This window comes from Anticarsia gemmatalis, chromosome 7 (genome assembly GCF_050436995.1).
Source record: "Anticarsia gemmatalis isolate Benzon Research Colony breed Stoneville strain chromosome 7, ilAntGemm2 primary, whole genome shotgun sequence".
Classification (NCBI taxonomy): domain Eukaryota; kingdom Metazoa; phylum Arthropoda; class Insecta; order Lepidoptera; family Erebidae; genus Anticarsia; species Anticarsia gemmatalis.
In genome coordinates this window covers 1,044,603-1,060,769 of record NC_134751.1, presented here as the reverse complement: position 1 = coordinate 1,060,769, position 16,167 = coordinate 1,044,603, and the positions used below count along the sequence as shown (strand labels likewise).

General features: G+C 34.7%; 1 protein-coding gene across 2 annotated transcripts in view; it reads left to right on the top strand.

Moving 5' to 3' along the window:
* LOC142974239 (endothelin-converting enzyme 1-like) overlaps positions 1–16,167 on the top strand; it is an 80,123-nt gene that overhangs the window by 52,864 nt on the left and 11,092 nt on the right. For both annotated transcript variants that reach the window (XM_076116420.1, XM_076116421.1), the window contains exon 3: positions 15,327–15,469. In XM_076116420.1, coding sequence (XP_075972535.1) covers positions 15,327–15,469 — 143 coding nt within the window. The remainder of the gene's footprint in view (positions 1–15,326; positions 15,470–16,167) is intronic.

Sequence of the window (16,167 nt, the reverse complement as noted above, 5' to 3'; positions counted from 1 at the left end):
AGACATAATAATAAAATAACTTACCTTACCATGCCTTGTAAAAATTGCAATGCCTAAAAAAGGCTACTAAGTTTGTCACTACCCTAATATAAGATCATTTTGTATATATAACTAAGTAAATAATTTGAATTTGAAATAGGAATAAGAAAATATGAAAATTGCAATTATAATATTTAAGCAATATAAATTTAGAATAATGTGTATATTATATAGAAGCTAGAAACTAGACATAATGTTAAAATTTAAATAACTTACCTTACTCTACCCTGTAAAAATTGCAATGCCTGAAAAAGGCTACTAAGTTTGTCACTACCCTAATATAAGATCCTTTTGTATACATATATAACTTAGTAAGCAATAAATAATTTGAATTTGAATTTGAATTTGAATTTGAATTAAATAACAGTAAAAATATTATAATTTATGGTTCATAAAAGGGCAAAGGCCTACTGTAATTTAACGAATACAGTTTCCGATCTCTGAACTCAACTAAACTGTGACTCAGAATGTTTTAAAGAAAAAATAAATACGTCTTTGTTTGAAGAAAATCGACTACGAGGCCTCTTCGGTCACTATAAACATGCACTGACGAAACTATACTTACATAAAATATTTAATATCTAAATTGATAATTAACCTTTTAGGGTGTGTTTTCAAGGATTTGAACTCGGCAAAGTGAAGTGTAGGGGACCGCGATTTGATCAATGATACTGCTTCCACTAAGAGGGATAGAGAGAGACTTCCAGCATTGTTGTAGATTGATTCTTCTCAGCTTCAAAAAGCAATCAATAACGCACATTTTTGTCGAGGTCAGCTATAGCTTTCGAACTATATTCACAGATTTTCATCAGTCTGTTATAAGCATGTACTTTATTAAAGGTTGGCAGACATTTCTGATCACTATTTATTATATTCTAAGTTCATTATAATATAATGACATTAAATAATCTACAATACAAAAAACACACGTTAAAACAAAATAAACCGTATTATCTCATAACAAAGCGATGGGGCATCAGACAGTTTCTACCTTGACATCCATGCTCCGTCGACGACAGTACTTTTTTATATATAAAGCCTATTATACATAAACACGAAGTTATTATAACAAATATTCACGTCAAATTGCGCGGATATCCCTAACGCATTGTTTTATAAACTGCTGAAGATTTATGTAAAATTGTGACGATTAATGGTACAAAGTAGTTGTATCCGTTGATTTTCAAATAATGAAATAGCTCTGTAAGTCTGAAACAGACTTTAATTTTACTTTAGCTATAACTACATAAGCTGGATAGAAGCGTATTATGATACCTACGACTAGTTGAATCTTATTAATACGATTTAGTTTAGTGTGAGAAATAATATTTATTTTTAAAGATTTCTTAAGCTACTCGCCTTACTTAATACTTATTTATTTTTTGTAACCCGTTACTATCCCACTGCAGAGCGAGTGTCTCCTCCCAAAGAAGAGGAAGGGGTTAGGCCTTAGTTAGTTACTTAGTTTAGTTAGTACAAACAATAATTAAATGTATTATATACTCAAATGTATTAATAAAAGAACATTCGTACTCGCAAACTAAGTAAATGAAAAAAAAATACATTACGTAACTAGCCCTATAGTTATCGTTAATTGATTGTAAACGTCTTCATAACGACATCGTAACTCCATAGCACGCTATAAGTCGAAAGTGTATAACTTGGCACACGCGCTATTAACAGCGAAAGTGACATCCCTATTAGGAGCTATTATAGAGCCGATCATACGCTGCAGATCAAGCGTACGCTCAGCCGCTGTACAATGGCCTAAGTTATGAGCGGGAGCAATTCACCGCAGGGATTTTGATATTTTTAACCCCTAGATATTTATTTGAAAGTTAACATGTTACGTTTAATAGGTAACCCTAGAATTATAAAATAAATACGTCTGACAACTCTTTAGTTTATCTTAAACTATTTCTAAGCATTTTTTCAAACCACTCCATCAATTTAATTTATTTTCCACTAAACTAATTTATCCGCGTGCAAAGATAAAAATATAACCTAATAAAAAAGCACGAATACTAAATTATTAGTAGGTACATAATTTAACACACACACAACAACTAAACCGCTATGTCCTCCAACTTGCTCCTCTGGCAATGGAAAGCCTCGGACGTGCTTTGATTAACCAACAGCGCTCAGGTCCCGCGGCAATGAACCGCCATGAACTACCGACTGACGACTCTACCGACGCGTTTAGGAAGCGATGTCATGTGTAATTGGTTCCACTAATTAGTGCTAGTGCTTTCTAGGAGTACTACTAGTCGTTAGGGAAATTAGTGCTTTAGTTTGTAGTCGAATGAACATTAGTGCGATGGCTTTTGAACTTGTTTTGACCGGTTAGGTAATTACAAGTGTCGAAAGGAATATTGCAAATATGCGAGAATATTGGTACGAAATATAGATGCATAAAGTCACACATTATTTGACTCTGGGGGTATTTAGAGATCAAAGAAATTACTATTATTTTTCCTTAGCCTAGTTAAGTGTCTCATTGCTGAACAAATTCAAAGAATAGGAAAATACCTACATTAAAGTTCGACGAAAATACATCTACGCATAGCATGAGAGGTGTTTAGCTAGCCAGTCTACGAATACAAAATCATTTATTAATTTAGGTCAAATATTGACACTTATGATAGTCGTTCATCATATAGTCAATTACTGAATCTACCACTAGCTCGGAAAGGGGGCAGAACCTTATGAGAAGAGCTAGCAAGAATCTCACAGACACTCTTTTCAATCGCTAAAAGATTTACAACAATCAGCGATATAGATTCAATATAGATTCTAAACGTCAATTATGTAGTAAGAATGCGTCTATCCAAACTCTTCATTAAGAACTCCGAAATGTTCAAAGATTGAACTAAAAGTAAAAACAAAAGGCATTTTTCTTACATCAACCCGGGAAGTAACTTAGTACATAAATCTAAGCACTAACACCACATAATACAGAAAAAAGTCTATAATATCTAGGTCACCTGTGATGGTTTTTATTTAGTTTTTTTAGTGTTGAGTGTAACCTAGATTCAGTAAGTGTGTCAGTACTTGCTCTTTCTTTTGTGTCTATTACTGTGTTGTGTTTACTAACAGTATGTGTTTGTTATGAAATTGACAATTGAGCAGTTCTGTATCAGACTATAATATTAGAGATTTGAGAAGTGTTTAACGTTTGGTACATTTTGGGCATATTATTAAGGTTGTTTTTTAAAGCTACATTATTATAGCCGTTCATACAATGTTTTATTGGTCAAATATAATGTACTAAAATACATATAAGATTATATTTCGGGAGGTAACCTTTGCCTGGGCAGTATCAGGTTGGATGAAAAAAAACTAGAAATAGAAAAATCTTTAACAATTTGGACTAGTTCCGTTGTTTTCGACCACCCAAAAGAAATAGATCGGGTATGTTGGTCAAAGACTAGTTGCTTATGATAAAAAAAAGCACTTTTTTAATATACCTAGTCGAACAAAAGGAAATTCGCGTCACGTCGGACTTATACGTATATCGATTAGAATACCTCCAAACCAACCACAAGAATAATACGTAATGTTGCATTTAGTGCATTTGACCATAATTATTTAACCGATAGTAACACTTTTGATATTGATAGTGAAAGGTGATTGCAGCCGTGAAAGTCCCATCAAAATTGGTTTGATGGTTTTGAGAAATTATAGGTTTTTGAACGTGATTTACGAACGGATGTTACTTACTGGCAGACAGTTAACACTATAGAATTTTGTTCATAACTTTTATGAAGTGGAAGCATGCAGCAGATTGATGAGATAGAGATGAACAAACAAATTCGGCGATTAGAATGAGTAGCCAGCAGTTTCTTGCCAGCTCTTCTAATTGGCTGTAACGTCCGAACTGGCGGTGTAAATTTACTTATTGCTTTTTTTCGCCGATTATAAAAGATGGTTCCTAATTTTTCTCATAAGGTTCTACTTCACGAGGTGGCTTTCAAAGCTAGTAGTAGCCTAGCAGCGTCAGTGATTGATGATGATTATTCTTTGATGACTTTAAAAGGCATCAATCTATGATCTAGATGAAAACAATATACCTACATTAGACGCAGATTTTCATTGTATACATTTTCAAAAGGAACTGAATTGTAGTTCGTTATTATTTTTGGTTTGCGATTATGATAATTATTCTCACGAAGCTTTATTTATCTAATAAAATACGTGTAATATTATCATTTACAAATCTTAATTAGCTTGCTAGTTGTTATGATAGGTTCCTAACTACGGAAGCTAAACGGTATGATTTCTCAGATCACTCTGATAATACCTACATTACGGAACTAAAATAAAGTTGGCACATGAGGACATTGATAAATGCATTTTAGCAGTATGCATTTTAATAACACAATACAAACTGCTGTTATTAGTAACTGGTAATCTAGATTTATCTCATCCAGATCTTATTTTAATGTATAAGTCCAACTATAATAGTATTATTAATGCGAAAGTTTGTGAGTATTTATGGATGTTTGTTACTCTTTCACGCAAATACTTCTGAACCGATTACGATGAAATTTGGTATTTGGTAGCTGAAGACCCAGAATAACACATAGGCTACTTTTAATCCCAGAGTTCCCGAAAGGGACCGGACCTTTAGCCCCATGGTAAATCGCAACACAATTGGCGAAATATACCATTTGAGCATTTATTTGGTCTTTCGTTAACAATTTTGTCGAGATTTCGGTATACTATAAAAACTTTGCTTGAAACTAAGAATTTCTCTTGTGTCGCGGGAACTTTTACAAACATACAACCAACGGACACAAAGTACAACCAGACCCGAAACAATTATTTGTGGATCGCACAAATATTTATCTCGTGTGGGAATCGAACATAGCAGCGTGGTGGCCTAAACCACTGCGCCACGGAGGCGATCAACCAGCCCAACTAAATATAAACAGCCAATACCTCGACATCGATGAAAGACAAATGTTAAAAGCAATTAGTCATAACACTGTCGTCAAAACAGTTCAAAACCTAGAAAAACAAACCAAACATCCCGGTTAACTTGACCTCTCATCAATACACTTTTCAACACATACTCCATCAATGCCAGAACAAACGTGCTCGTAGAAAGTGTCTCGACATTATCATCTATTGTCTCGTACATTGCGCTATAGTTATGCTAATCACGTATCGTGTTTTGTCAGTGACAGTCAATGGAAATGGTACCGTGTTAATCGGTCACCATAAATAGATGCTCTCAGCTGATTTGGACAATTTCTCTCGTGTGGGAACATTTATTTATTTACTGAAGTTATGTCCGATTTGTCTAATTCCGAATTGGCGAATTTCGTCGATGGCTACTATAAAGGAATTTTAACTGGACATCTCTGTGTTCTAGTCGTGAAAAATCTTGGAAGTGCTAAGACATGGTTATTATTATTCACTGCATGGATAAGAACAATTATTGATGTAGAGAAACATTTGCTTTCCTAACCTCTTATTACTCATATTGGTCGTATATTCAGAGGATGCATCTTCTATGCAGGAAATGTCCAAGTTACCTATCTGTGAAATGCGCAAAAAATCCATGAGAAAAACAAGACATTACACAACTAAGATAATTATAATTTATATAATTACAATTAACTAAATTAATTGATATAAAAACCCTAGTATTCCATGTCAGTTGCGTTAATTAGATGTAATTAGCCACCTGTGCATGCAAATGAACATGCGTATGCAAATTATGGAAAACTATTTACATTTGCACCATGTTTTACATAAGTATATGTTGACACTATGTTGTCTTTGTTCCCATGGAGTAGCTAAATTTTATATAATCTATTAAATGCCAAGTGTTTCAAGAATTTGAGCCGCGAGACACCACACGGTGGACTCAAGGCATAATGCCTCTAATTTCGGGATGGAAGCCGGCGCGTGCCCCGGACGACAACGAGATGATAAATAAAAACAATATGAATTTAACTAAAGTCAAATTAATACAACACTCAAATCAGATATGAAAGGTACGCTACAGAAATCCAAAGTCAGGACTAAATCCCTAAAATATGCATTTAAAATGATATTTCACATCGTATTCGTGACCGTCGCTAACGAAGTCACCGCAAATTAATTAATTCTCAGTGCGGGGATGTGTCTTTCTCAAGTCTTTAAAAAGAAAATATTACTTTTTACAATCGCTGCGTAGAAAAGTTTTCATTCGCTGTAATAATTTTCGTCATAACGAACAACTCATCCTTATAATGAGGAGGTAAAATGCATGCAAATTTGCATGATGCATCAATGTGTTTGGAAATACCGTGCATTGTGACAGTTTGTGAGCTTTCTGCTAACACGATATGATATCATTGTACAAAGTTATCAGACGATCTACCGCGACTCGCGATTGTTGTCGGGTTTCCACTGAAGTATGACACGAGGTTTTTGAGAGGGTGAGGTCATATAAAACTTGAGTAATAGGTAATGTAGTTTAAAGAATTATGTTAGGAAAAATATTACGAAGATATTTTCACTATCTTAAGATACCACAATGCATTGTCCTTACTTAAAAACTTTGGGCTGTGTCTGAAACCTATCATTAACATACAAAAGGAATTTTCTTTTTTTTTTATTGTAATTAGGAGATGAAAGGTTACCAAAAAAATATGTATAAAATAAAATATGGAAAACAAAAGGTTTGCTCTTTAGTCGGTTCTGTCATCTGTTACTTAATAACAGATTTAAACAGTTAAAGTCGCACAAACTTTATAACCACTTGGAAGGGAATACCAATCATATACCAAAAAGACAAAGATCCTTTCATCAAACCGCTAAGAATTTTAGACATTCGTAACACACCATAGTAACAAGCTCACTAACCATACATCACCGGAACCTATAAAGCAATAAACATAAAGGATTTATTCATCGCAATTCAACAACCTGAGTGGAATATTAAAGGAACACTCGCAAAACCGTTATGTTCCTAATGTCAACGACCTATATCAAAACTTCGGCAGACAAATATTAATGCATTGTTGTAAAACGTAAAAAATGTCGTATGCAAAGGAATTCGCGATAAAATCACAATGTTTTATGATCTTTAGGAAAAGATTTACTTGTTATTTTTTCAAGAAAAATGGCTTTTCTTGGTAGTTATGACTCAGTTTGGTTGCTATAAACTTTGCTGAATTGCAGATAAATCAAGCCACGATGTTGGCAGGTTTTACTGTCATTACTACCACTTACGGGTAAACTATCCCACAGATTAAATGACGGAATATGTATAAGATGGTTAAGTATCAGATAATTACACTTGTTAATTATCTGATACTTAACCAGACACAGTGTAATTTAAAGTTACGATAATCTTTTGTATACAGATTACCGAGTTATGCTATTTTGCAAATTGATCATGTACTTTCAAACTTTCTCCTTGTGGGGTAGATATTCATTTTCATTAAAGTTCCGATATGCATCAATTTAATTAATTACATTATAATAATATAATACAAACAGCACAAAGCACTAAGAATCGCTAATAAGTAAGTTATTTGAAATTATAATTTTTATTTACTTCTTTAATTTTTTTCAAATTTTCTAAAATCTTACATTTTGATAGCGTCCTTCGCAATAAACTACCTGTTTTCACTGAATTTCTTTATCGCGTCCGAGTTCCGTTGGTTTAAATTATTTTGTACTAACGAGTAGGAAAGTGATTTTCATCAGGAATTTAGGAATTTGAGATTGTTGTTTTCAACGTTACGCTTCGAACGTTTGTTTTCTTAAGAAACTAGTTTGTACCCGCGTGTTTAAGTTATTTTATCAATATCTAGTTCTTTTATACTAATCATTTTACAGCTAGCAACTGCACTGCACTTAATAAAAACGTCAACAACACAGCGACATTGTAGATCGTCCTAGAATCGATCGCATTGTTGCAATCTGCACAATATGCATTAACTGCACAATAAAACATGCCCTCGATGTAGTCACAAAGATGACATGATGACTTAATTTTTTTTCGACAGACACGCATGAATTGGCATAAGGCCCTTCTTCGTTTTTTTTACATTCGATGCGCCTGTTGATGGGCATACGTCGTTTACTTGAATGAGGGAGAGTTGGAACTTTGCTCACTATAACTTACATCTGTCTGCACATGTAGTAAATATAATCTTAACTATGATTTACATGTGCTATTTAATATTAGGTACTTATATTTTTAGTAAAGATTAAAAATATCAAGAAAAACTGGGAACAAAACTTTTTACGCTATAATCCATAAACCTGCTATTAAATCCACACAAACTTTATAGCAATTCCCAGACAAAAACTATCACTTGACAACAATCAGCGTTGTTCTAGTTCCGTAAATAAACTATTGTGAAGAGTTCCGCCGCTGCGGGCGTGGAGGAAGTCGCTGTACCTTCTCATTTAATAGCTGTTAAGAGCTATCATTTGACTCTGTAGCCAGTTAATGTCAGCGGGAGAAATTTATTATTTTCCGTATTAAAATCTACCGATTACTGGTGGTAGAGTAGTTAAGAGTGAATTTGTTACGGTTAAACTGAACGGAACTGCGTTAGAGTCGTAGTTTCGGTGTTAGAGGGAGCAACAGCAAATCCATACTAATATTATAAATGCGAAAGTAACTCTGTCTGTCTGTCTGTCTGTCTGTCTGTCTGTCTGTCTGTCTGCTACTCAATCACGTCTAAACTACTGAACCAATTTGCATGAAATTTGGTATGGAGATATTTTGATACCCGAGAAAGGACATAGGCTACTTTTTACCCCGGGAAAATGACGCATTTCCCGGGAAAATTCAGAAAATTCAACGAAGTCGCGAAATATCAATATTATAATGACATTGAATTAACAAAATTCCGTTGCCATGGCAACTGTTTTAATGGCGGATATGCCTTAGCGCGACTTCGTTATACTAATTTAAGAGGTGTAAATAATTTTGAGAATATTTTTCGTGAAAAAAAAAAGCATATTTTATATCATCACGCTACGACCAATAGAAGCAGAGTACCTAACAGTAAAAAGTGTTACAAAAACATGGAAAATTCTGACCCATTCTCTCTTATGTGACGCAAGCGAAGTTGCGCGGGTCAGCTAGTCTTTTTATAACTATATTATCTTTTGCATAATTTGCGATTTCTAGAACATTAAACAACATTTCCGAATATTAAGACACGAAGACGCTCAGTTCAAATACAACAATGCGGTCACCCATCTATGTAATGATCGCGCTAAGGTTATTCTCATAAAAAATTACAATGTGTGCGTAAACGTTATAACGGTCTGAAACTAAATATAAATGAAATACATGGTTTATTTAATAGAGTAATAGATTTACATAAAGTTATATATTAATGTTAACTAAAAAAATAATGTACGTGTGATAAACTTATTTGTAGGGGAGCCATGATTTGTGTTAAAAGAAAACTGTCCTATACGCGTATCTATACTATACTATCCATACTATCCATACGAATATTATAAATGCGAAAGTAACTCTGTCTGTCTGTCTGTCTGTCTGTCTGTCTGTCTGTCTGTCTGTCTGTCTGTCTGTCTGTCTGCTACTCAATCACGTCTAAACTACTGAACCAATTTGCATGAAATTTGGTATGGAGATATTTTGATACCTGAGAAAGGACATAGGCTACTTTTTACCCCGGGAAAATGACGCATTTCCCGGGAAAATTCAGAAAATTCAACGAAGTCGCGAAATATCAATATTATAATGACATTGAATTAACAAAATTCCGTTGCCATGGCAACTGTTTTAATGGCGGATATGCCTTAGCGCGACTTCGTTATACTAAGAGATGTAAATAATTTTGAGAATATTTTTGTGAAAAAAAAAGCATATTTTATATCATCACGCTACGACCAATAGGAGCAGAGTACCTAACAGTAAAAAGTGTTACAAAAACATGGAAAATTCTGACCCATTCTCTCTTATGTGACGCAAGCGAAGTTGCGCGGGTCAGCTAGTGATCAATAAATAGTAAATAGTTTGTTTGTGCTTTATGTCACTTCTTTGGGTGTTTATGAAGTAACTGTGTCATAAAATTAACCCTTACATACAGAATTGGATCGCTTATAAACTCCGAACGTAAACTCTAACTTAAATTATGGTATTACAATAATACTTACAATTTCTACTCATATTTGGCCTAATACACAAACGGCACTCAATTTTAAGTTAGTCACTTTGATGTGTATCATAGTATTAGAAATACTTTTGAGCATCGCTTAAAATTTATTATCATTTAAGTACTCGACAGTGTCATTTGAGTCTTCGGCCATTACTCTCGTAAATTCTAAAAAGCAGTCCATTAAGTCAAAATATTACAAGTTATAAAACAATAACGGTCGCGGTTCGTTTCCTACAGTTTCCATTTCGACGCTACGACTCATGGCTATATTATTTAGTATGCGTGATTTCCTATTACGTAAGGCTTTCTTCGCTATTATACATCTGCTGACTGTATTGTTAATAGCGTAACTTTGTCTGTATGTCTGTACGTCACGCAAAACCATACCTTCCGAACTTCCGGCAAACTCGCCTACTGTAATTTTGACAATCATAAGTGTTTGTATTTGACCGAAATTGATAAATGATTGATATAGATTTTGAAAAACTACACTGTTTCTTTTGGCGTCCCGGTAATTTTTTCCATTCATCTTCTCACTTGTTTCTCTAGTGTCCAAACAGGCAGGTAGCTCCTCGCATGATCAATTATTGTATCAACCACATTGTAAAACTTTTGGCGATTGAAAAGAGTGGCCGTGAGTTTCTTGCTAGCTCTTCTCATAAGGCTCCACTCCCTTTCCGAGCTAGTGGTAGATTCAGTAATTGTAACGACTATCATAAGTGTCAATATTTGACCTAAACTTGACTGCCTCCGTGGCGCAGTGGTTTAGGTCACCACGCCGATACCACTGCATCGGGAGGTCGTGGGTTCGATTCCCACACGGGACAATTATTTGTGCGATCCACAAATAATTGTTTCGGGTCTGGTTATGCTTTGTGTCCGTTGTTTGTATGTTTGTAAAAGTCCCCGCGACACAAGAGCAATTCTTAGTGCGGGAGTTGTCTTTTAAAAAAAAAAAAAAAAAAAAAAATGAATAAATGATTTGATTTTGATTTTGAAACTCTCTGTATAAAGGTAACTATTTTAATTTTCTTAGTTAGTCACCAGAAACAAAATTTCGCATTTCCCACTACAACGATTTTTAACCCAAATTTGAACTTATAACCATCTAATGCAAGCGAGAGCCGCGGGCGCAGACGAGTTCATATCTAAATACATTGTTATAATGATGAGGTCATAGGTTCAAATCTGTTCTTAAACTATTGTTATTGTCAATTGTTGGGAGTTATCTAATAGGCAAAGAAAGTGTGCTGTCAATGGCTGTCGGGTTTGACATATTCATTGTAATAGCCCTACAGTTGCTTTGATTGTAGGAAGAGATTAGTGAGTACCTATCAAAACTTTTATTCGTTTTCTCCCCGTTCCCTATATTATTATCCCTTCATCGCGTACTATTTCATTCCATTAATATAACTTATAATTACTATTAATGTCTATTAATATTAGTGTTTGGACCACTTTGGACAATGACTGCCTCCGTGGCGCAGTGGTTTAGGTCGCCACGCCGATACCACTGCAACGGGAGGTCGTGGGTTCGATTCCCACACGGGGCAATTATTTGTGCGATCCACAAATAATTGTTTCGGGTCTGGTTGTGCTTTGTGTCCGTTGATTGTATGTTTGTAAAAGTCCCCGCGACACAAGAGCAATTCTTAGTGCGGGAGTTGCCTTTAAAAAAAAAAAAAAAAAAAAAAAAAAAAAAAAAAAAAAAAAAAAAAAAAAAATCAGGCTCAGAACAGATATACTCGCGCTCAACACACAAATATTGGTCCCGGGTGAGATTCGAACTGTCCTCACGTGGCGCTATGGTTATCGCGGCGGGTATAAAAGGAGTATTACACAATTATAAGTAAAGAATTACTTCACTGGTAGCACAAACAATATCAATTTGTCAGCACATACATCGTATATAACAATATAACATGTAATATGCATGTTGATGGTGAAATTTCCATAAGTATTGCATTACGCCGCGGAAATGAATTGAACGACTTGAAGCTGTCGCGAGAGAAAACTGACTCGCTGTGCGTTGAGATGCTTGTACACTTTTAAACGCGAAATAATTGAGATTTTTTGTTACGGTTATTTATGCGAATCAAAAATATCTACTTTGAAATGGTATGTGTATTTACAATTGGGCAAGACACTATTTTAAAAGTAAGATAAAAAACCAACGTAAATAAATTTATGTGATTTGCGTGGAACACAGAGGTGACCAATTACTGGTTGTCACGCTTTTACTCAAAATGGGAATCGTAGATTTGATTTCCTACACAATCGTATATTTTAACGATTTATATAGTCTGAGAACTGATAAATAAATAGATTTTTTATCTACACAATGCTAATCTCATTGTAAAGTTATCTTTAAAAGAAAAAAGTAAAATACCCGGGCGAAAAACATTTTCACGAATCGTCATTCAATCATTTCTGAAACGTAAAGTTCACACATAAGTGAATACTCTCCTCAACTAGCTTCGCATTGCGAATAATCAAAAGTGGGAACATTTAAACGTTAGAGGTATAGAAATAGGAATAATGTTTAAGACCTCTTGAATGTGAACATGGGAGTGTTTGATAGAGGCAAAGAGGTTACGTTATTTTAGTACCTGTTTCTGCCGTTTTGGTTAGAATTTAATGTTGTAACAATGTATTAAAGATACTCGTGGTTGTACCTACTGTTACATAAACGATTGGGTGAGAAACTTATACCAGAAAAACTGTTTTTTACTAATAATTATTAGAGATTAATTACTATGCTACAAACTGTGGTTTACGCGACTGCTTACTGCCCCTACACTTTGAACAACAATGTTTATTTATGCTTCTGCTAAACACGCGTTCTTTGGTTCGATTTATGAGTCATTCAAAATGCTATTCCGTTTATTTTTAAAAAGTTTTGCAATAAGCCTTTTTGCTATATTTTGTAAAAAGGAAACTCCAGCACTAAGATAGTTTTTTGTAAGAAGATTTTTTGTATCGCGTGATTTTTACAAACATACAAACAACAGACACAAAGTACCACCAGATCCAAAAAAACAATCTGTGGATCACACAAATATTTGTTCTGTATGGGAGTCGAACCCACTACCTAATACCTCTGGCGGTGGCGTGACGACCACCATAACTACTTCGCCACGTTGGTCGTCAAAGTCGGAAGCTCGGCTCCCATTACATGAGACATACAAAACAGCGAAAAATATTCAGACGTAAAGCAGAATAAACTAGGTATTCAAACAAAAATAACCATATAGGAACAAACTACCATTAGAGAAAGTAAACGCAGACGATCATTTCACAGTCGGACGACGACAAATTATACATAAATATCATACAAATATACATACAATATATCATGACGTTTCGTTTATTGATACCGCTGAATGGAATTACTATAGAACATAAGAGCGTGTTTATACTTGATATTTTATTGTTAAGGAAAAAAAAGTAACACGATAATGATGATTCACGTTTTAAAACATTTTTTATACGTATAAAATGATGCTTGTCGGATCCAAATCGCAAAATAACTGCCTATTTTTTGCTATAAATCTCACATGGTAGTGGTCTTCCTAATCTTTCTCCTCCATTTCGCTATCCTGGACATCGTCCTCATCGCAAGATAACATAATATCATAAATATTATAACTAATATTTAAGCGTTACCGCAGGCTTCACGTTTTCTCGAGGCGCAGAGGTCTATGACTCCAACTTCCATACTCAAAGCGATCAGAACCCTTTTAACCACCGCTTGAAAATGTTGAAATACATTACGCCCTGCCCGAAATTTGGACCTTACACCTTTGAGTAGCAATCGTATTCGCTACCGGCGATCTTCAGAGGCAAACAATATATTAAAAACATATCTATACTAATATTATAAAGCTGAAGAGTTTGTTTGTTTGTTTGTTTGAACGCCCTAATCTCAGAAACTACTGGTCCGATTTGAAAAATTCTTAGTTCTTCGTTAGATAGCCTATTTATCGAGAAATGCTTTAGGCTATATAACATCACGCTACGGCCATTAGGAGCGGAGTAGCAACGAAAAATGTTACAAAAACGGGGATTTTTTTTTCATTCTTTCTTATTATATGTGACGCAAGCGAAGTTGCGCGGGTCAGCTAGTTTTTTATACAAAGGTCCCGGCGTTGTGTGGATGCACCATAACGTTTAGCTTAACGGTGTATAATAATACAAGTGTGGGTGTAATCGTTTATATTGAGTAGTGACAGTTATAACGATGTTATCATTGTGAACCAGATCACAATACACGGCTCAGTTACGGTTATCATTTAATACGTATCTGTAAATCGCCTTTTTTTATAATATTCTGACTTTTTTGCCCCTGGCTTTGCTCGTAGTATTGCCTGAAGAGATAGGCATAAACTCATTTGATAATGTTGGTCTCGAATCGTATGAAATATTGACCTATAGTCATTTTACCATAATACCACTAAACAATTTGTTAGAGAAAGACTATAATATATATCACTTTCGTTTATGTGTCGAATCCAGGACCATAATCGTTTAACTGTCGCTAAGACTGACCACTTGCCAGCAGTCTCTACTAGAATAATAAAGCTCTGCACTAATGCGACTATACGCGATATGGCACTGTAACCGCTACCACATAGGCTGAATAATCATAAACGTATTTTGATCACACTAACCCCCGGTTTTTGAGGTACATTTAACGGTAGTTTATCCATTCAATAGCATCAAAACTCATACATAAAAACGCTATTGAATGGATAAACTACCGCTAAATGTACTCAGAAACCGGGGGTTAGGGGCGTTCTCAGAACTTCTCTGGTCTCTTCCTTTCCCTGCGCGAAGAAGGCGTGATCTTATGTATGTATCTATGTAGGTATATTTCGATCCTAAATGTATATACGAGCTTTTAAACTTCTTAATAACTCCATATAAAATATCACTTTCGATACTTTCATTTAAAAGTGCAGATAAATTAACACCCAAATATTGTGTAGGCGACTAAAATAAAAATTCGACTAGATTTTTAAGTGGATTTTGAGGTTACTCTCTCCTTGCACACTTAATATTTTTAAGTAAAAGCAAGACCACCTTTTAAAAGGACATTAATTTGAATAATTTTCTAACTATTGTCTATTTTGTCTACAGAGAGCGAACGGTGCGATGTTCATCGGTGTTAATCGGTGCGCTAGGAATATCCCTCATTGCACTGGCAGTGTACACCACAGTCCTCGTACTTACCGAATACAAGAGCCCCCGACCCTGCCTCAGTGAAGAATGCGTGGGCACAGGTGAGTCCAAACATATTAAAGAGAGATACTTAGTAAGATCATCGTTAGTTCTAATCCGTGTGTCGGGAACATCCGTCATGGGGCTGACAGTTTTTGTCTCGATATTTTTGTTTACCACTGTTTTTGCTAAAGTAGAAAAATCGCGTTTGTGTTTTAGTGATGAATGTTTGAAAACTGGTAAGTCAAAAAATATCTTTAACGGGAATATTTGACCAAAGTGCGCGCTGAAGTAAGCTCTTTGTCCTGCGCAAACGCGCTTTACATTTCAATCGCGCCGTTCACAGCGCGTTTGCTTAGAAGCTTGCAGTCGTAGATGTCGTTTACAATAAGAGTAAGGTACGCTTTTAGATCTAGTTTCGAAAGTTCGTATAGATTTTTCGGCTATGAAAAAATCTTTTTCGGAATTTATGTATGGTTTTTGTTTATCTGTCTTAAGTTTGGCCGTGAAATCTTAACTGGCCAATTTTTTTTAGTGTTTATTGTTTTGTAAGTATACACAGATTTTAGAGTTTTATTTCACCTAACAGCTTTCCTAAATTTACGTGAAACTGGGCTTAATTATTTGTCACGGTAGAGTTAAATTTTGTTTTAGCTATTCCAAAACTTTTCACACCATGTTAAATTATATTTTCGCATTAAAATGTATTTGTAATTAATCCTCATAGTATGATATTATATGCCTATACTTTCTGAAAATA